This window comes from Haemaphysalis longicornis, unplaced genomic scaffold (assembly GCF_048455015.1).
Source record: "Haemaphysalis longicornis isolate Haplotype H1 unplaced genomic scaffold, Haemaphysalis longicornis Haplotype H1 scaffold_12, whole genome shotgun sequence".
Lineage (NCBI taxonomy): Eukaryota > Metazoa > Arthropoda > Arachnida > Ixodida > Ixodidae > Haemaphysalis > Haemaphysalis longicornis.
The window spans coordinates 89,038,488-89,059,538 of record NW_027526225.1 but is presented as its reverse complement, the minus strand read 5'-3'; the positions used below and the strand labels follow the sequence as shown (position 1 = coordinate 89,059,538).

General features: G+C 48.9%; 1 protein-coding gene across 1 annotated transcript in view; it reads right to left on the bottom strand.

The window, feature by feature from the left end:
* Positions 1-13,970: 13,970 nt before the first annotated feature.
* The window catches only part of LOC144162059 (uncharacterized), a 21,615-nt gene continuing 14,534 nt past the window's right edge, over positions 13,971-21,051 (bottom strand). Inside the window, exon 3 of the mRNA XM_077692572.1 lies at positions 13,971-16,393. Coding sequence (XP_077548698.1) covers positions 16,014-16,393 — 380 coding nt within the window. The 3' untranslated portion in view covers positions 13,971-16,013. The remainder of the gene's footprint in view (positions 16,394-21,051) is intronic.

Below are 21,051 nucleotides of genomic sequence, written 5' to 3'. Positions count from 1 at the left end.
GTGTTGTTGCGGTTCTTTTGTCTCTCTCCTTGCCGAGGTGTGCGCGCATATATACATGTGCAATAGTCACGTTCCACTTCGGCACAGCCGGCGGCGAGAGCGATATCAACATCACAAGACCCGCGAGCTTCCTCTTCGCACCATTCGCGTTGTTTCCTCCCATTGGCCGAGTCTCGCTCCCATCAGTGACGTCACGTTCATCTCGTCCAATCACAACGTCAGATTCAGCCCTGGGCGTGCGAGGCTCTGACGCGAGCGGAGTCATTCTCGTCTTGGGGTTGGGCGATCGGCCTACGGTGAGTGTATAAACGCGCTGCTCATTTGCAATCGGAGGGTCGGAGAACGGAGGTGCTGCCTTAACGCGATTAGCGTGTCTAGAGCCCGTTACAGCCGCTCCATTGGGCGCCGTAACGCGATTACGCAGCCGGCGGTTCTCGACGCTCGGCTGCTTGTCAAAACAGCCCCGCACCCCCCTCCCCTTCTGTGTTTGCCCACGACACCGCCATTGTTGCCCGACGGAGAAGAGGCGAACCGGAAACACGACCGTCAGCGCGCGGGGGTGTCGCTGTGCCCCTGATTGAGGACGTATGTCCCTTGATACTCGCGCCGCTGGCGAAATTGGGCCTCCCTTTCCTCCTTTCTTGACAGCCTCGGGCGACAAGCTTGTGACGGACGGGAGGGGAATCACGTGGTTCGGAAATGGCGCCAACGGGGCCCAAAACAAACGGGGAACTAACTTTCCGAGTGGCTGGTTATAAAACTAGCTACAGCAAACACTCGTCATAACGAAATCCGGGCTACAAAAGAATGAGTGCGTTATAATAGGTATTTCGTTATTACCGGTGATAGTTTATTTTTCCCGCGCTGCGTTCGAGACAGTTGAAAAACTCGAAGAAAGAGATTTCCTCGCAACGGGGGTTGTTGTACGTAACGGTCAGTGAGGGGCTCTATTTAACGCTCGCGGAAAAAGGGGATTGAAAAATTCACGCATCTCCACGAAGTGAATCAAGACGAGTGGGCGGAGCACTGGGGATCGTTCTTACCGTAAATCACCCGTGGCATTGCCCACTCGCGCGTGTAAATGAGTGACAACGCGTGTGTACAGTATATACAATTCCAATCCAATCTAATCCTATACAATTAAATTTAATCCAATCCAAATCCAATCCAATGCTCCTTGCGCATGCGCAACACAGTACACGGACGTCAAGGGACAAGCCACGGACAAAGCGATGTCCTAAAGTGCTTCCCAATGCGAAAGTGCGAAATTTGTGCGCAGGGCGAACTGCAGCCTGATGGGTGACGACGCATACAGGCTGCTGCGTCTCACGAAGTGATCGCCGCATCAGCGAACGCACGAAGGCGCGCGATGTACCCTGGCGTTGTCTTGTAGCGCGTCGCCGCGCGGAAGCATGTCTCGCGCCTTTCGCCACACTTTCATCCTCTGCTTTCCCGCTCGCTCTACTTATGGTGTCCTCTTGGTTCTCTCGGTTATCTCGCAACGCGTCGCCGCCGGAGAGACCGCCTCGCGCCGCCTCGGCATACCATTCTCGCTGTCACACTTTAGCAATACTTTCATCCTCTGCCTTCCTGCTTGCTCTATCTTCGATTGATTGATTGTGGGGTTTAACGCGCCGACGCAACGCAGGCGATGAGGCGCGCCGTAGTGGAGGGCTCCGGATTAATTTTGACCACCTGGGGATCTTTAACGTCCGCCGAAATCTCGAACAGACGGGCGTTTTCGCTTTTCGCCTCCATCAGAAAAGCGGCCGCCGCGGCCGGGAATCGAACCCGCGACCTCGTGCTCAGCAGTGCAACGCCTTAGCCACTGAGTCGCTCTATCTTCGGTGTCCTCTTTGTTCTCTCGGTTATCTCGTAACGCGTCGCCGATGGAGAGACCGTCTCGCGCCGCCTCGGCATACCACCCTCGCTGTCACACTTTTGCAATACTTTCATTCTCTGCCTTCCTGCTCGCTCTATCTTCTGTGTCCTCTTTGTTCTCTAAGTTATCTCGTAGCGCGTCACCTCCGGAGAGACCGTCTCGCGCCATCTCGGCATTCCGCCCTCCCCCTCGCACTTTATCTATATTTTCATCCTCAGCTTTCCTTTTCGCTCTATCTATGGTGTCCTCTTTGTTCTCTCGTTTATCTCGTAGCGCGTCGCCGCCAAGAGAAGGATGTATCACGCCGTCTCGGCATACCGCCCTCCCTCTCACACGTTCGCCATGCTTTCATCTTCTGCTCTTCTGCTCGCTCTACCTTCGGTGACTTCTTCGTTCTCTCAATCATCTCGTAGTGCGTCGCCGCCGGAGAGACCGTCTCGCACCGTCTCGGCATACCACCCTCCCCCTCACACTTTCGCCATGCTTTCCTCCTCCGCTTTCCTGCTCGTTCTATCTCGTTTGTTTTTGACGTCCCCAAATGTTAGTGGAGCACACTCCGTCTCCTTCGAGTTGGAACCAGACTATGCATTATAATAGCATCGGACGAATTACATCTGTAGAAAATTGTGCGGAACAGAAACGAAAATGCGTTGAGGATTGGGTGCTTTCTATCCACTTTCAGGGCGAAAATTTACAATGATGGCACGGCTCCTCAGGGTAAATAAATTCAACAAGGAGCTTCCAACATCACGATTGTAGATTGCAGGGACGCTGTCTTTTTCTGGGACGTTTTGCAGCGAACACTCAGAAAAGATATGGATATCACGCCTTTCTCAATCCGATTGTTGCTGTTCGGCTTTCCTGGTGACCCACAACATGAAACGGCTGTTTTAATTGGTCTGTACAGCCTGTGGCGATGTCGCTTATGTGATCGGAATGCTTAGCCACCTAGATAAACAAAAATTTCCGAGATAATGTGGCGTTTGTACCTTGTGTGTAATTATTTTGACCAAATTGTTCCCTCTCTTGAACGCTTGTGTATGTGTGCCTGAATTTTGATGTATTCGTGCTTTTCCTAACTTCAGTGTATTCTCTGGTTCGCCTGAATATGGATTGTCCTCGTACTGTCTTCTATGAGCGTGTTCTCCCATGTAATAACGAAAAAGAAATACAAATCGACGCTGTGCGTTCATGTTTTATATCTTTTATTGGTGCTACAGTAAAACGAACAAAACCACAGCGTCTTAAAAAAAATTTTGTTGCGTGTGTTTTCTTTTTTCGGGTATTCTTGTTTGAGAACTTGCGAGTGCCGTGTTACAAAACCATTTTTTTCTTCCCATTCCGTTACCGAGCGTTGACTTCAACAATTATACGCGGACTAAGCTACACAGTAAAGGCAACTTTACGGGGTTGGTGGGTTGGTTCGTAACTAATCAGGATGCGACCTATATTATTTTAGATCTTAAAATTTAGAAAAGGAAACACGGAACAGAAATCTTTTTTTATTATATATATGAAAGTAGAGTCAGAAAGGAACGTTAAATAGATATGAACGCTGAGCTGGCTAGCAGGAAATCCGGCCTGTCGCCGCAACATAAGAGTGAAGGGCGGACACAACATCCCTGTTGCGGACTCCTAGGGCGGAAGTGCCCAGTGACAGAACCTCGGAAGTAGATAGCGGAAGGTGGAGGCGCCTAAAGGTTGACTCCAGATGCGTGCGTCGCATTGAGGAGAAGCTGCGGAAATTAAACAGGAAATGTTCTGTATTTTCCGGTTCGTCGCAGATACGGCACTGTGGAGATGGAGCCAGACCAGATTTATAGAGATAAAAAAAAATTAATTGGGAAATTTTGCACCGGAGTTTAGGGATTGCTACCTCGCATTGCCTTGATTCACAAAAAATTGGCTTCCATGCATGACGAAGGTGGCTATAATCTCTAGAAGAGATTATAGCCACCTTATAGCGTCTTGCCGATAAGTCTGAAGTAGTTGTAAACGTCTAAATCATGGCCCCCAATAAAAAGCTGTCATTTGGACATTTACGGGGTCTTTGCCGCACGAAAACGTCGAAAAGGTTTTTTTTTTTTCCTTTTTTGTGCGCAGCTGCAGCGTGCAATGGTTGAGCTCGTCGTTTTGTAACGTGGATCGTAAAATGCACGTGCTCTTACTGGCACACATCTGTGAAAAGGTGAATGCACGAGGCGGCACACTGATTAACAAGCGTAAATGAAATTTACAGTAGCGTGCCCGCCGCGGTGGCTGTGGCTAAGGCGTTGTACAGCTGGGCCCAAGGACGCGGTTTCGATTCCAGGCCGCGTAGGCCGCTTTTCTGATGAAGGCGAAAAGCGAAAATGCCCGTGCGTACGAGATTTAGGCGCACGTTAGAGATCCCCAGGTGGCCAAAATTAATCCGGAGCCCACCACAACGGCGGGCCTCATCGCCTGTGTAGCGTCGGCGCGTTAAACTCCACAATCAATCAATCAATCAATCAATCAATCAATCAATCAATCAATCAATCAATCAATCAATCAATCAATCAATCAATCAATCGACCAACCCATCGATCGATAAATAAATAAATAAATAAATAAATAAATAAATAAATAAATAAATAAATAAATAAATAAATAAATAAATAAATAAATAAATAAATAAATAAATCACGTCAGCGACAGACCAGGAGCATTGAAAGGCCTCATGGCCAGCTACAATTCTCCTCTTTTTACTGTTTACCTTTGTTCCCCATTCACCACACCCCCATGCCAGCAGGCGTTTCGGTGTCGACCTTTGAAGGACTGGTCTTTGAAAGACCAGATTGAAGGACTCTGGTAAGACATACTACGCCTGCGGGTGGTCTTTACTTTCCATTGTGGTAACAATAAATTCATTCATTCATGACACGTCACGTTGGTGGTGTACCGGATGAAGCACTGGGCAACCGCAGTGTATATAGCACTTGGGGGGAACTCTGAGTTGTGTCCGTTTCAAAATTTACCCACCCTTCCAAAAGAAAGTTGAGAGAAGCGCGAAAGATAAAAGCGCGTCCAACCTTCGTTGAAAGTGCGTCCAATCGATGCTCAAACCTCCTAAGACCCAAATCGCGCACGAAGAACGAACCCATGCGACGATTTCTCGCGCACTATAAGTAAACCCATCTACAAACGATATAAAAGAATACCGATACGTGGTTATGAGATTAAGGTATATACTATTGTAATCCTTCTTCACGATCGATGCGCGTATTGCCTTTCTTATAAAACCGTTCCTTAGCCGCGATTTTCACGTAGCCGTTTTGACAAAACGGAAGCCCGGTAATTCACGCACGCGCCGTGTGTCCAGAGATCTTATCAGAGCTTTTCGGTCGACCAACCGGTCTATGGGGAAATGCATTCGGTTTTTGACAGGACGGCAGCGGTCCCAACAAGAAAGATTTCGCTTCAAAAATGTCGGTTTCGCGGCCTTTTCAGCCATGATGTCGCTGCAGTTGCCAGGCCACTGGCCAACAAAATATGCAGAGAAACCGAGGCCCGGCTTTCTTGTGCTGCATCACTCCCGGTCGTCTGCTTCCAGCCAACCAGGACTCGCTCTAAATGATGAAGCGAAGATGAAATGGACACAACTGATAATTTATTTCCTGGTTTGAACTTGTTGAGAACTGAGCTAACCAAGGCATCGATTCGTGCGCAATTTTAACGCACACCATTTTTTTTTAAATAGCCATTCAAAAATACCTGCGCGTTACAATCGGGCTCAAAACTGAGAAACCTGAAAACCGAAAACGCCAACTCTAAACCGAAACGAAGCGGCTCAACGAATGGTGGAGGCTTCATTTAAACGCAATGTGGGCTAGTTGGTTCGAACTGTGAAACATGGTTAAGTAGCGCGGTAAAGACGGGACAATAAGTAGAGACCTACTTATTGTGCCGTCTTTACCGCGCTACTTAAACATGTTTCGCAAAGTACTCATCTTGGCGGAAGCGGATGGGAATCGGGCAGTGGGTTCGCGATTGGCGAAACCAAACGGACATCATTTTTAAATGCAAAGCTTCAACGACGTCCTTTAGCTGCTCACAGCGTTGGTGGATTAATGTTCAAAAAAACGCTTTATGCAATCCTGAGGCAATGGTTAACCGCATTATTTCACGTGCATGGTAGAATCGGCGCCAAGTTGTTTTTGTGGTTTCCGGGTGTTGAATTACTGCGCGTTAAAATCGAGGGCGCGTTAGAATCATGCAAATACGGTGTAGCACTGGTGTGCAATGCCGACCGTAGAATGCCTCTGGTCGCTCGAAACTGTTGTCCGGAGTCTACGTATACGCCAATCCGCGGTTATTCCCAGCTCTGCTCATACATGGTCGCAGTCGCGTGTACGAGCAACTCGGCTCGCCCGCCGTAAAGAAAGAGCAACAGATTGAGTGACGAAAGCTTCGCGGGCGGTGGCGGCGGCGGTCGAGAATGACGACTGCTGCTGCTGGAGCGGCAGCGGCGGCCCTCAAAAGAGCGAGACACGCATGTGTCGCGGTCATGGCCTCCCCGCCAAAGCGGAGAGACCGTGCACGCCGCAGCAGGTGTGTTTGCTCGGCCCTGCCGTTCGGCTGCTGCAGGAATGTGCAGAGGTCGCGCGTCGGCCACCGAGTGATGGGGAAAAAAGAAGAAAGTCGAATGCGAGAGAGGGCAGGCGTGCTGAAGGGGCGATGGCGGGGGAAAAGGCTCCCAAACGCCACCAAAATGAGAAGACTAGCCTGACGTTACCCTGCGGCCTGATGTTTTAAATACGATGGTCTCTCTTGGACTACTTAGAGACGAAAATGTCCTCTGTCTGTCTGTCTGTCTGTCTGTCTGTCTGTCGACCGACCGACGAAAAGACTTGAGCACAAAATACGATCTTTCGAAACTACTAAAACTGCCTGCCATGGCTTATACATGTCCACATTATTCAGCATAAAGGTGACCTAGGCATATCTTCGGCAAAAGGTAAATACAAAGCCGATGGCACAAATGTTATTTCAATTAAGAACACGTACCGCATTGGTTCTTACGATAGCAAATGAAAAATAAAAAGCTCGTTGAAAACAGTGTTAAGAGAGGTGGGATAAAAGCAAGCATTAAAGGGGCCGTGCATCACTTTTTTCAACGTTTCTTGAATTCTTAAATTCTTGCAGAACGTAGTCACCCAACACACCCAGTACTTAGATGAAGGGGTCGCAAAGTACCTCAGCGAAAAATTACTGCTCTATGCCCATCAGATAACTTGTAAACTCGCTCAAAAGATTTTTCTCTCTTTCCCAGTCTTAACGTTCTTCGATGGCTCGAATTACGTCACTGAGGCCATGTAGCGGCTGTTGGCCGGTTTTTCTTCAGTTGCAGCAATGAACGCTTTTCGACAGCGACTTTAAAGAAAAAGCGGCAAAAACAAAGCAGAAATGGAAGGCGTATCTGGTGCGGCGAGTAAATCACGCAGTGCCGCTCCGTGCTGGCGATAACTATAGCTTTCGCAGTCGTTTCCGACGCGAAGGACACAGTGAACGCGCTTATCGAAGGTGTTGCATGGTCCCTTTAAAACAAAAGATCTTGGCTCGAGCTGTTCTAAGCCCGACAGAAGCAAAACGTCTCGACGGATCGACGGGTGGCGCGTGAGCAGAGCGAACACCGAGAAATTGAATTGAGCAAATATTCATTGTATTATTCGGGCGAAAAAGAGAGAGGGGAGGGGAAGAGTGTAGAAAGGAGGAAGGCTATCGTCTTTTGACGACGTTTTCAGCGAAGCAGGCAGATGCTCGGCCATTTTTTTTTTTTTTTTTCTGTTCTGGAAATGTCATTTCGTCAGGTGGCTGCCGATTTTGTGGTGTCCTCGTATGTTGAATCAATATTTTGTTATGTTCATAACGCTTAAAGGGTGCGCAAGAAGCGACAAGGAATAACGAATGCCGACTGAATGTGCTGATCTTGGCAATTTTTTTCGTTTAGAAAGAACGACAACAACAACAAAAAACTACATGCTTAAAGCTACCGACGCAAGACGCAATTATTCGAACTTGTACCAACTGGCGAAGTTCGACTTCTTTGCGTTTCTTACTCCCCGGCGACAACGTGAGTTGTGATTTTTCCGGTTTTTTTTTCTTTTCCGCGGGTATTCATCCGCAGTATCCCTCTCCCCATTTACCTGAGCTGTTTTCACTCAGTTCAAAAATGCGGCATTTATGAGCAGAACGCATTTCATTTCACTAGACGTGCAACTATTTTTGCCAAGTTGGAATCTGGACAAAACTATGTACAAATTTCTTTCGCATTGCGAACCAACGAACGCATTCTTTTAATGCGTAAGCATTCTTGGGTGACTTCCCAGAAATCGCCCCGTCGGTTTGTAACGCGTGACACAAAGCGCTCCTAATTGTATTAAAAGGCCATGTGAGATATTTCATAATAATATCCTTAATTTAATAAAAGGGCCTTTAATGAAGGTACCTAAGGCATAGGGCCTCTAAGACGAACCTACGTAGAGTCGTACGTGTGGGGCTGAGCCCAGGAAAAAAATGCGTAGCCATTCTCTGACAATTATTACTAGGAACTTTCTGATTTTTTTCACTTTTCAGTTTGTAGAAATTTCGGATCCTTAAATTTATGAGTGGTCTTTACGAAGAAACCCGTCTATCTGTCTGCAACGCTTTATTTATTACCATTTTCGGCGCATGCGAAGGGTCGAGGGCCGTCTCCCTTTCGTACCATATTCACATTTATTGCCAGTTAAAACCGTCTTCTCACGGAAGCGTTTGTGTACAGCACTGAAACCGACTCTGAATATGCTCAGCGTTTATTATTTAACAGGGACACATGCGGTTTTATAGAGGTGTTTACTTTGAGGCCCTTGTGCCTACCTACTTTGGGGTCAGATTTGTTCAATGTCTTCTCAGCAATGCATATAAGCCATGAGGTGAAGCTGACTTTAAAAGCACAAACAGGTTTAAGCATTTATTCGACTATCCCCACGTGGAAGTCTTTTACCAATTTTTTTTACCAATTTTTTAACCGTATAGTGCCGTGTTGTGTCATATACCCCTTGCGGTATCTATTATATATAATAGTTATTTTTTTACTCCTCCGTCTCGAGTCATGTTCCGTGACAAAATACCGTTAAATTGATTGATTGATTGATTGATTGATTGATTGATTGATTGATTGATTGATTGATTGATTGATTGATTGATTGATTGATTGATTGTAGGGTTTAACGCGCCGACGCAACGCAGGTGATGAGGCGCGCCGTAGTGGAGGGCTCCAGATTAATTTTGACCACCCGGGGATCTCTAACGTGCGCCGAAATCTCGTACACACGGGCGTTTTTTGCTTTTCGCCTCCATCACAAAAATGGCCGGGAATCGAACCCGCGTCCTCGTGCTCAGCACCGCAACGCCTAAGCTACTGAGCCACCGCGGCGGGTGCCGTTAAATAAATTAAGTACTATATTGAATGTAAACGCGGTGCTGGCGTCGTTTCTCACAGAACAGAGACAGCGGAGTCGCCTGTTTTGATGCGAGAGTTCTGACGCTCTCATTCCAGGTCACGTTAACAAAGTATCTGTTCCTGGGAATTGAACTAGGAACCCCCCCCCCCCCCCCCCCCCCCCCCCCCCAGCAGCTTTGTTGCCTACTGGGCTGGCTTCCACACGTTGAAGTTTTAGCTGGTTACGCCACTCCACTCAACTAAGTGGTTAGAAGAACCGACTAGAAAAGACAAAAAAAAAAGAATAAACAAAACCCCCGGCTGTGGCCAACATCACTGCACTTACCATTATCTTTGCGCGCGTGCTAATCGAGTTCGTGTCGCCTTTGTTGTATTGAATATGCGCCACCATGCACGGCATGTATCGTGTCTCGGTCGATTTCTGCAGCTTCTAAGGGAGAACGAGGTCATGGCCTCGATTCCCTGTGTCCGTCGACTTACTTATGACAAAGGACAAATACACACTCTGCGGGGCAAGGTAGGAAGCCGAGGTATACAAAAAAGTGGGTAGTTGACTGCTCCTACACGTTTGGTGCAGAGAAAAACAGATGTGACCGCAGCGCCACCAGGAAGAAGGCGGTGAGCCGCGCCTGGCTCACTGGTGACTGCTGCGCCATTGGGTGAGGCAGCGCGAGCGACATTTGTTTTGTGTCTGGGGTGCGCGCTATGAATCTACATAGAGAGAGAGAGAGAGAGAAACAACTTTCGCTGAGCCCATTTCAGGTGACGCTCGCAGGCGTCAGACGGGGTGGAACCCTAGTCACGAGTCCCATATGAGTCCAATAGCTCCTGGCCCCTGGACGCGAGCTCTTGCTGCGTCGACAGGTCGGGGCTGGACATCAAGATCTCCCATCGCTCGGGTAGGGGGGGAAGGGGAAGGGGGAGGGAAGGTAGAGGATTCTTGAGCTCAGTACACTCTGCCAGTATGTGCGGCAGGGTGCCTTCCGTCTTTTTGCAGAACGGGCAGATGGGGTCGTGTTCTATGGATCTATGCATCTACGGATTGGACCTATGGATCCAATGGGAATCGATCTCTCACGTTCCGGGTACGACGGCTTTTTAGGGGTGAAGCCCCTTAGGGGCTGGGGCACTTGGCGTCTCCGGTCGTCGTCGTAATCGTCGTCTCATGTAGTCACGATACGAAAACACCGGTAAACTTGTTTATATCTCGCGCTAGAACGTAACGCATTCTAAAAAAAAAAAAAAAGCAACAACGGGATACTCGTTTACGCTTGGCGCTGGAGCGCTTCGTAACGCGTACTAAAAAAACCACCGGTACACTCGTTTTCCAACGCCTCGCGCTAGAGGGCTTCGTGAACCAAAGACAAAAGACTTTTACAGCAAAGGTATACCTCTACCCCAAACGGTTTCATATTCGTTGGCAAAAACGCCGAGGCGCCAAGAATAGTTACACTGCATGCTTCGCCCCTCCCAAGGTTTCAAGTTAGTGGAGATGGCCCGGGATTTTTTGCTCGGCAAGCCACTTAATGCCCTCGCACTAATCATCCTTATGAAAGCGAGGAGCTAATAGAGGAAAAGTGTCTGCGCGTTTGTGTGTCTGCCACTACACTCAAGCAACCTTCGTCATAATTGTGTTTATACAAATAGCTTGGAAACAGGAATTTCAACTTAATTTTTTTCTTGTTTGGAAGAGATTACGTCACACCTGTGATGGTGACAGGAAGTTCAGGCCTTCCAATCTGGGTAGCGCCGGTGTGGCGTGCGATGCTCGCCTCATTTGAGAAGAGGACCCCAGGGTTGAGGGTCGGTGGCGTGTTAGACGAGAAGGTTGGGATGCGGGGAGCGGAGGGGGGCAGGAGGGGGGCGTATTTGGTTGTCGGCGCAGAAGACAAAAAGAAAGGGGGGAGGGGGGGAACGAGTGGCGGTTTGGTGTGTGGCGCGCGCGTGTTGACATATCCTCGCTGCCATTCCTCTCCGCCGAAATCCGCGCCAGAACAAACAGCTTTGCTGCCGGAGCAGTGGCGACGGGGCAGCGAAGAGAGAGCCCGACCGCGCGGGGAGACCATACGGCCTGCCTGCCTGCCTGCCCGCCCGTGTTCGCCTCCGGATTCACCGCCCTGGGGTTTGAGCCAATTAGGCGGACCGCGGCTGCTGTGCGGAGGCTAACCGGGCGCGCAAAACCGCGGTGACTACTGTCGCGACTTGTCACGGAGGAGGCAGAGTGGGACACTGCCCGGACGTTGCGGTGTGTGGTTGGTGGCGGGAAACTCTATCACGGTTTCCCCCATTCTTGTTATATTTTAGTCCTCTTCACTTTCTTTCTTTATTTCCTTCTCTCTCTCTCTTCATCTCTTTCTTTCTTTCTTTCTTTCTTTCTTTCTTTCTTTCTTTCTTTCTTTCTTTCTTTCTTTCTTTCTTTCTTTCTCTATTTCACCGGCTTTCGACCCGCGTTAACGAATAGGTGGCATCTGGAGGACGACATGTCAGGAATTCGTGGATTCTGTCAACGTTGACTGACGTGCGTTTAGAGTATAGGAGCGGCGTAGAGACGGACGAAGGCGGGGCAATAGGTGACGGTATTCGATTTCCGCAGTTAGGATTAATTTGCCCGTTGCCGACCGGCAAAAAATGTTTGCATTTGGTTAGTAAGTTTTGTGTCGGGTCCTGAGGAGTAACCTCCTTGCGTATACGCAAAGCATACCTTTGGCCGCTAAGCAGAGAAGTTACTGTAGGCAGCGGAAAGAAAGCGCGTACCGCAGTCTTCTTTCTCCGACCGTGTTTTATTGATTGTGTTTGTTAAATTACTGGTAGATTAATTGGTCGGTCAAAAGCCGGCTCTCAGGATGCGAGCAAAAGAAATGTGATCGTGCTTCCTATACGGATGTTCACAGCCGAGACGTCCGAAAGACTTTAGGCAACTCATTGCACGACTAGGCCGGACATCGGACTTGAAGGCGTCTGACATTGTTTAGCGAAGTGTCCGGGAAAAAGGGTGTGGACGCCAAGCCGTTTTCTTTTTTTATTCAGAAACTCATCTTTACATCTATATATGCAACCTTCCGGTTGAGATTCCTTTTCAGAGTTCCTATCAATGCAACCCTGCGTTACTTTCGTACTGCACATCAAAGTCGAGGTCGCATTTTTTCCACATGTTTCGTCTTGCGTTACACCGACGTGCCGTTCAGAGCTGTCGGCTTGCAGAACCGATGGGCATTTTCTAGGTCTGACGACAACGTCGATTCTCTCTTTCGGTACACATCTTTCTCTCACAACAGGTTCCTTTCCTTCTTTTTTTTCCCCGCACCTTTTCCACACGCTCTTCAAGCACGTGTCGCGGCCACTTATCCAGAAGGACGACATAGTGTTTATTCCTTGCGCCAGTTTATGTAAGCTCTCGTTATAACAAAGTCCTCGGGTCGGGAAACTGACTTGGCTATAAGCGGCACTTCGCTGAAAGCGGTGATGACTTTTAAGTGCGGAGCACCCATGCGGCGCGGCTTGTCGTTGTAGCTCGTTCGTGGTCGGGCACCACTGTATCTAGCTACTGCAGTCACGCGGCGTCACGCTCCCAAACAGAGGCTTCGAAAAGATCACCGCTTCCCCTGATCGGGATCAAACGTGGGACCCTCGCGTTACGAAGCCGATATCAATACTATTGCGCTACACAGGACACGTTACCCCTATGCAAAGTGTTGGGGTGACCTTTTTGCGGTGCCGTTGACACGGACGCTGCCGTTGCTAGGGCGCAAATAAGTACACAATAATATAAAATAAGAAAAAAATCATGAATTAACGCATTAATTATGCCAAAATAATGAAAACTCAATCCTCTGTCTCTTTACGGGCCTTTTCAGGGGCTGTGTGGCTCCCTCTCTTGACTGTTTTCGGTATCAACGCCGGGCTGATCCTGAAACTAGTCAAGAGAGGGCGCCACAGCCCTTTGGCGAATCATTCCTCCACACTTGACAGCTTTCACGTTGAATGGAACTGCTTTAACGGTTTTAACAGCGAAGCTGCTTAGCAAATCGTAATTTTTCGTGTCCGCAGTTAAAAATACCAAGAAAATGCCGAGCACACACGCACTTAGGGGTATTGGCCCACACTGGCCAAAACGCGAATGCCCTCAAAGAAAAATTGGCTAAGATTGACAAAAAAAAAAAGAAAACTCCAGCGTTCGTTGTAATCGTGGCAACACTTCCTTGTAAAGAAAAACACGTCATAGCGGACGTCCTCACCTCCAAGGCGATGTCCAATGATTATCACTTATAAAGAAAAAAAATGAAAGAAGATTGCAGTTATAGCAACAATGATGGAGTAAAGGTCGCTCCGGCAGTGAAGAAGAAGAAAATCGGCTGCAATCGTGGACTTGAACTGTCGTGATGGTTGTAAAGGTTGCGTACAGCTTCGCTACCTTCAAGTCTTACGCGTTAATGTGAACGTCCTTCATTTTTTGTGTCTGCATTGCAGTTGGAGCGGTAAAAAAAAAAAAAAAAAAACCTCTAACAAAGCGAAACTTTTGTTGTAACGAGTGTTTACAGTATGAAGAAATTTGCGCTCTAAGAAGAAAAGCTATTCAGGAACACATTTCAAAGCAACTGTTTTATTTGATGCTTATACCGACCGAATCAGTTCACCAGCAAGCACACCACACGTAAAGTAGCGGAGTCGTCGAGTCCACGTGGGAGTGTCTGGTTACAGGTTACAGCGACGGTTCACCAAAGGCGCGATCGTCGCCACAGAAACTTCACCGGTGCACGCCTAGCAGCAAACGTTCGTATCACAATGACGAAATGAGAACAGGGGAGGAATTCCGAGTTGTGTCTGTTTCAAAAATGCCCATTTCGCGCCCTTTTTAAGACGCGACGTAGCTACACTTGAAGCCTTCAAAGAGGCCATGGAGACAAAATACAACCATCCTCAGTTTGAAAGAGCTACCGTATTTTCACGATTCCAACGCGCACGCAATTGTAACTCGCAGGTTAGTTTACTTACGGAAATTCAAAAATATGATGAGTTGCCGCCGATTGTGCCGCGCAGATGTAAAAACATGACACCCCGTACTTAAGCCACGTACCTCATAAAAGGCATTTTATTTTAGGGGACGTTTTAGGTACGCCAAAATTTACTCACGTGATATCGGTGGGTTGTTTTGGATTGGATTGAGTTGGATATCGCTGTGAATTTGATTTCGCTTTTGTGTGCGATTGTAAGGCGCACACATATTTTAGACCTGCGCTTAGCAAAAGAAATGTGCGAGTTACAATCGTGCAAATGCGGTAGCCTTTGGTAACTCACGCAGATCCATTTGGGCCATGAAAGACGTTAAAAAAAACGAAAGAAATATTGAAAAAATTGAAATTTCGCACCAGAGCGACGCAATATGAGCAGCAGTGACGAAATTGAGGCGTTTTAAGACATAAGGTGCGTTACAATTTCCCCTTTATACGGCCTCGTTGCCGCCTTCGCGGACAGCCCGCCGTGTTAAGCCCCGTTCGAACTCGAATGAAGCAGTCAACGAAGACTGCTTCGAGGAGACGGCATACCTTCCTGTCTGAACTAAAAAAGTGACGCCAGAGCCACCGTTTTGCGTATTAATGTTGGGACAAAATCGCTTGTTTTTTTATTGAAATATTTAGTACACTTTACTGGTGGTGAAGACGACTGTTTAATTTTTAAATCACGTAATGTTTGTAATAATAACGGTTATATTATTTACGAAACCTGCGGCTTGCGTTTCTCAACATGTCTGCTACGAGGCCGTCGTCTGCGTTGGTGTTGCGTTTGGGACCAAGACGCCGTTCCAATATTCCAGTTCCAATTTGTTCCAATTTTACTGCTTCGTAAGCTGTCTACAAAGCTGTCCGCGAAATGAACTGAGCCATAGTTATCAGTGTGTTAAGTGAACTATAACTACACGTTAGCGTACAAGGGATACTAGCTAATGGAGCAAGCGGCCCCACTACAATCACCCCATCATGTTTATGGGCGGTAGCTTTAGTCGGCGGCCACCAATCGCACAAACAAGGTTCTTTGACGTCATAGTGACGTCATAGTGACGTCGACGGAAACTGGAGAGTCGCCACTGCTTCATCTGCTTTCTTTAATATATTTTTTTTATCCAAAGTTTGCAACTAAATCGGCGCCATTATTATCGGCTCAAAGAAGTCTTTTTAATCGGCCAACCCCGTATTTCGTCTTCACGGCCCTGCACCACTACTGCGCATTAATCAACGTCCCGCCTTGCTCGTCTTACGTCACGCGCGCGTCGTCTACTATCAGCCAATCAGAGCTCGCTCGAAGTGGACACTTTCTAACAGACATGTAATGGACAAAACTCGTTGCTTGTGAGGTTTAACGCTCCGATGCTACACAGGAGATGAGGCTCGCCGTAGTGAAGGGATACGGATTGATTTCGACCACCCGGGGATCTCTAACGTGCGGCGAAATCTCCAACACACGGGCGTTTTCGCTTTTTGATCGCTTCCATCAGAAAAGCGGCCGCCGCGGCCGGGAACCGAGCCCGCGCCCTTGGGCTCAGCAGAATGGACAAAACTCAGAATTCCGCCCCCGAGAAGAAAGTAGCGCGTCTCTACTCGTATGCTGCGGCTTGGTCACGTGTTCTGTACAGACGAAGGGAAGCGTTGGAAAGGCAAGAGGCGGCTCTCCGGATCATTCGTGCTTGAGCCCTCCGGGGTCAGCGCCGAGGGCCCAGGCCTGTCCCAGCAGCGGTGCGCACTGCGGGCAGCCGGGTGGACAGGCCGGCAGGAAGAGGGGACAGGCGGGGGCGGCCAGAAGACATCCCGGAGGCGGCCTCCAGAGTTGAGCCGCTGCCGCTGCTGCCGCCGCGGCAGCCGCGGCCGCGGGTGCCCGGAAAGCCGACCGGGCACCGGGAGAGTTGAAGCGTTCGAAGGCACGCATCCAGTCGGCGGCGCCGTCGCAGCCACGGAGCACGTCTTGAAGCAGCGTGGACCGCTCGGAGGAGGAGACGGGAGGGGGCAGCAGACGTGAGGACAGCGGGGGAGACAGCATGAGGGGGCTGCCTGCGCTGCCTGCGAGAGAAGAGGGGGGGGGGGATAAGAAGGCTCGTTGCAGGCGTATCGTGCATTGCTTTATGGGTCAGTTCACTGCAGAAAGCTGCTTGAGACAACAGCTTGTTGCTGTTCGGCTTCCCTTGTGATGATAGAAAAAATAAGGATTTGGTTTGTTTTTTTTAACTGTTTGCTCTTTCGCTCGCTAGCTCGCTCGCTTACTCACTCACTCGCTCACTCACTCGCTCGCTCGCTCGCTCGCTCACTCACTCACTCGCTCACTCACTCGCTCACTCGCTCACTCACTCACTCACTCACTCACTCACTCAGTCACTCACTCATTCGCTCGCTCACTCCCCCTCTCTCTCTTACTCACTCACAATCACTCACTCACAGTCACTCACTCACTCGCTTGCTCGCTCACTGACCCACACACTCACCCACTCTCACTCACTCACTCAATCACTCACTCACTCGGCTACTCGATCAACCCGCCAGTCGCCAAATCAGCCAGTTAACCTGATCAGTGAACTCGCTACTAAATGAGCTGGAATACTGCGAATTTAGCATTCAATAATGTGTAATTAAAAGCAACGAATCTTAAGTCATGACAGAAAATCAGGGTCTATTTATACTCTCCGACGATCTTCTAAGAACAGAGACCGTCATGGAGTGTATGCAGAAACACGCAAACCTTCAATCACTACTCCTACATCCGCTTCTGATTGATGTTTTGGAAGAGTGGTTGATAGGGCGTCAGAGTGCTCCCGCGGTTCAAGAGGCATAGTAGCGTATATCATACCACTCCACTATCTTAGCAAACACCGTTCCGCCCATGCACTACACCGAGTAAAAAAATCGCAAGAATAATACACATGCCCTTGTCTCCCCTCCTCAAGGAGAATCCTGCGTGCGCTGCCAGAATTTTCGCACGTGCGTGGCCAGCAATTCCTACGCCTCCGGCCGGCTGGCGGTTCAACGCGGCCACGAAAAGAACGTGCACATTCGAACAACTTCACGAAATTTAATTTAAAAAGGCACGCTGCCCCCCTTTCCTTCCTCCATTCTCGCCGCAGTTTGCCGTTCTTGTTGGACAATTGAAGTTCACACGCTTACGTCAAGACAATGATAGCGGTCCCTGAGATCAACGCGCCAACGTCTGATAACGCCTATCTTTCTTAGAATCGGCCCAAACGAAAGAGACACTGTGGCACGCACGTCATCAATGGCCGCCATTTTAGTGCTTATCAGTGTTGCGAGATGGCTGCTTCTATGGTCTCGCCACTAACTTCGACCAGGGGCGGTATCCTTTTGAGCGAGCCCTGATTTGCTAAAAGCGAACACCCGGATGTGACGCCATGCAAGCACGGCGGAGCTATGAGCCTAGGCTGCTCGGAGCAGACGATTTTTCGTCGCGGTTCACTCGCGGAACAATAAACACATAAAAGATACTCTGATACGGTTTCGGTTATTTAAAATGCGTTTGCAAGAACAGTTACGCTATTTGAATAAAGGGCCCACTGCTTAACCGGAAGTACGTCACGATGAAAGGGACGCAAAAGGGACGCGAAAGGGACGTTTTCGAAAGGGACAGTTACGAGAATACCGTCCCAGGTCGGTTGATAACAACACTGCCGAGATTCAGCAAAACGGCATCTTCGGCATACTTCTGCTGCTAAGATGCTGCTGCGCGCGTTATCTTTGATTCGCGTTCGGACGACATCAGTCGCGCACAGCCGCAGAGCAGGGAGGATAAACTGGGTCTCCCACAGTTGACCGACTAAAACACATAAACAACAAAATGGCGGTGCCCATGAACCGTCGCATTGCAAACAAATTTCACGTGATGCGAACTGCCCAATGATCATGGCGGCGGCACGGAATAACAGGAGAAAAGAGGGCTGATACTCTTTAACCTTATCTAGTCACGCTATCCCGGACTTCTGCAATCTGGCTGGAAGGGTTGTTTGCGATAACTCTTGCGTTATATTCTCGTGAGTTGTACGTATAGTGCTGCGTTATTATTGCGTGAGAAATAGATTGGGGTGTGTCGGCAAAACTTTTAGCGTCGAAGTGCGTCGGTGTGCCAACAGGCGAGCGACAGCAGAGTACGATAGAGCGGAGGGAGGGCATATACAGAGCTGACGTCGCAGCGGTGCCGAGGTTGCGAGGGTGGCGCCAAGTCGACGCGCGGTTCGCCACCTCCCTCGGCGCAGGGCGGCGAAACAACGAAGCCGGAACAAGGCATGCGAACCCGGTGGAGCCTCCTGCACGCGAGGTAGAAGGTCGAGATGCTCCCATATTCCTAAAGTTCACCAATGGGTCTTCAATTATTTTTAACAGCGGATCTGTTTAAGCTTGAGCTTGGTCCGGTGATGATAGCAAAAAAAAAAAAAAAAAGAAAAAAAGAAGGAAGCTCACACTTACACGTAAGACTTGAAGGTAGCGAAGCTGTACGCTACCTTCATGACCATCACGACGATTTGCTCCATCTTCACTGCCGCAACGACCTTTAATCCATAATTGCTGCTCTCAGCGTTAGCTTCTTTCATTTTTTTTTTTTTCTGAAGTGATAATCCGTGGACATCACTTTGAAGGAGCGTACACTATGACGTGTCATTTACGTTCCGAGCAAGTGTTGCCACGAATACAGTGAACGCTGGAGGATTTTTTTTTTTTTTTTGCTAATCTTGGCCAATCTTCCTAAGTGGGTGTGCTTGTCTTGACAAACGTGCGCAGGGCATGCTGGGAAGTCGTTGCGAGGCACGCATACACGAGCGTTAGGCATTTTCTTGGTTTGGTTAACTGCCTGGCCGTCACCGCGAGGCCCGCGCTCACGTGCGCGCACTGGACAATTTCTTGGTATTTTTATCTGTGAACTTAAATTCTCTCTTTTAAAAAACCTGCGCCGCCTGTAAAGGGTGCACCACCGCAGATAGGGTATTATAGCAGTGAAGCCGGCTTTCATGCCTGCTCGAGTGTGAGCACAAGGAGCATATGCATATGCGCACCTTTTACTACACCATTTTGAAGGTGATAGTCTTTCTTGGGCTACTAAATCGCAAAAATGACACCACCTTCCCGCGAGGGAACCCTGAGTTCATGCGAAGCATCTCGGAGTTCCGTCATTTTCCGTTATTTTGATACCCAATCTCGTGAACGTTTCGGAACCCCCGAGATGCTTCGCATCAACTCAGGGTTCCCTCGCGGGAAGGTGGTGTTATTTATTATATAGAGCAGATGGACTGGAGAGGAGGAGAAGAGAGAGGAGACGCGCATGCGCGCTTATCGCGCAGCTGCGGTGATAAGTAGAGCGCGCGCTATCGCACAGCTGGTGGGGAGATGGGGGAGAGGTGCGGACGGACGACGGACGGACGACGGAGCATAGAGCAAGAGATGCTTTGCATCTAAAAAAATGGCGGAGCTTGCACTGGTAGTGCAAAGCTGGAGAAACCATGGAGCAGGGTGTCGACCTAGCTTCTTACCCCCTCGGATCCACTGTCAGTGTGGGGGAGCGACCGTAATGACCTTGTAAAATCTGGCTACATTTTGCCTCACCCCTCAAACACCTACAGCATAGCTTAGCGGGAGCACTGCAAAACTTAACACAGTTTAGAAAATCCTACCAAAACATAGCAAAACACAAAAACCTGAAGAAGCTAGGTCGACCCCCAGCTCCGTTGTTTCTCCAGCCTTGCGCCAGTTTTTTTTTATAGTTCCATATTCGAAGGAGTGTGTTGTGCATATTTATGTATTCTGCCGTTAGTTTATGCTCGTAGTTTGTTAACGTAGACGACGTGCGCGTTATTTCTATCCAGCCTCAACTGTAATGATGTGTTCCGTTTTGATGTGTGCTGTTCTGATTACGCGTATCTTATCGCGACTCGTAATCGGCGTGCACCGTGCACGCGAGGTCACCGGTGTTCGATTCCTCACCGCGAAGACCGCCGGAACACTACGAAAGGTGTACGGAGCCACCGCAGGCCTGTTCAGTGTCGTCTACGTGCAAAGTTGTTACCTGCAACCACAAAAAAAGCATAAAACTTTGCGTTACCTAACTCAGGAAAGTTTAGGCAAGCGCCAAAGCTAAAACTGCGTCCAACCTTCGCTGAGAGCACGTCAAATCAATCGCCAAACCTTCAAAGACCGAAATCACAGATGAAGAACGAATCCATGCAACGATTTTTCGCGCACTGAGTAAACGCATCTACGAATGATCTAAATGTGCACCGATATGTGGATTATGGAGATGAAGGTGTACTATAGTACTCATTCTGCATGATCGACACGTGTATTGCCTTATCTATGAGTCTGTAACCGCTCCTTTTTTGTGACTTTCGAGTAACCGTTTTGAAACATTGGGCCTCCTCGATTTACCAGTCCTAGACGGTCCGCGGTCAGTCCGAGGACTGCCCCCGGACCGGAAGCCCCATAGGAATACATGGGAAAAACGAGCGCCGGATCGCTTCTAGGTCAGTCCGAAGACGATCAGGGACTGATAATCGAGGAGGCCCAATGTAAGCCCGGTTTCACGCACGCGCCGTGTGTCCAGAGACCATACCAGAGAGAGCTTTCCGGTCGACCAACTAGTATATGGGGAAACGCATTCGCTTTAACAGCGGAGCTGTTTTACAAGCCGTAAGTTCGCCATTGCAGGAAAAAATACCGGGGCAATGCCG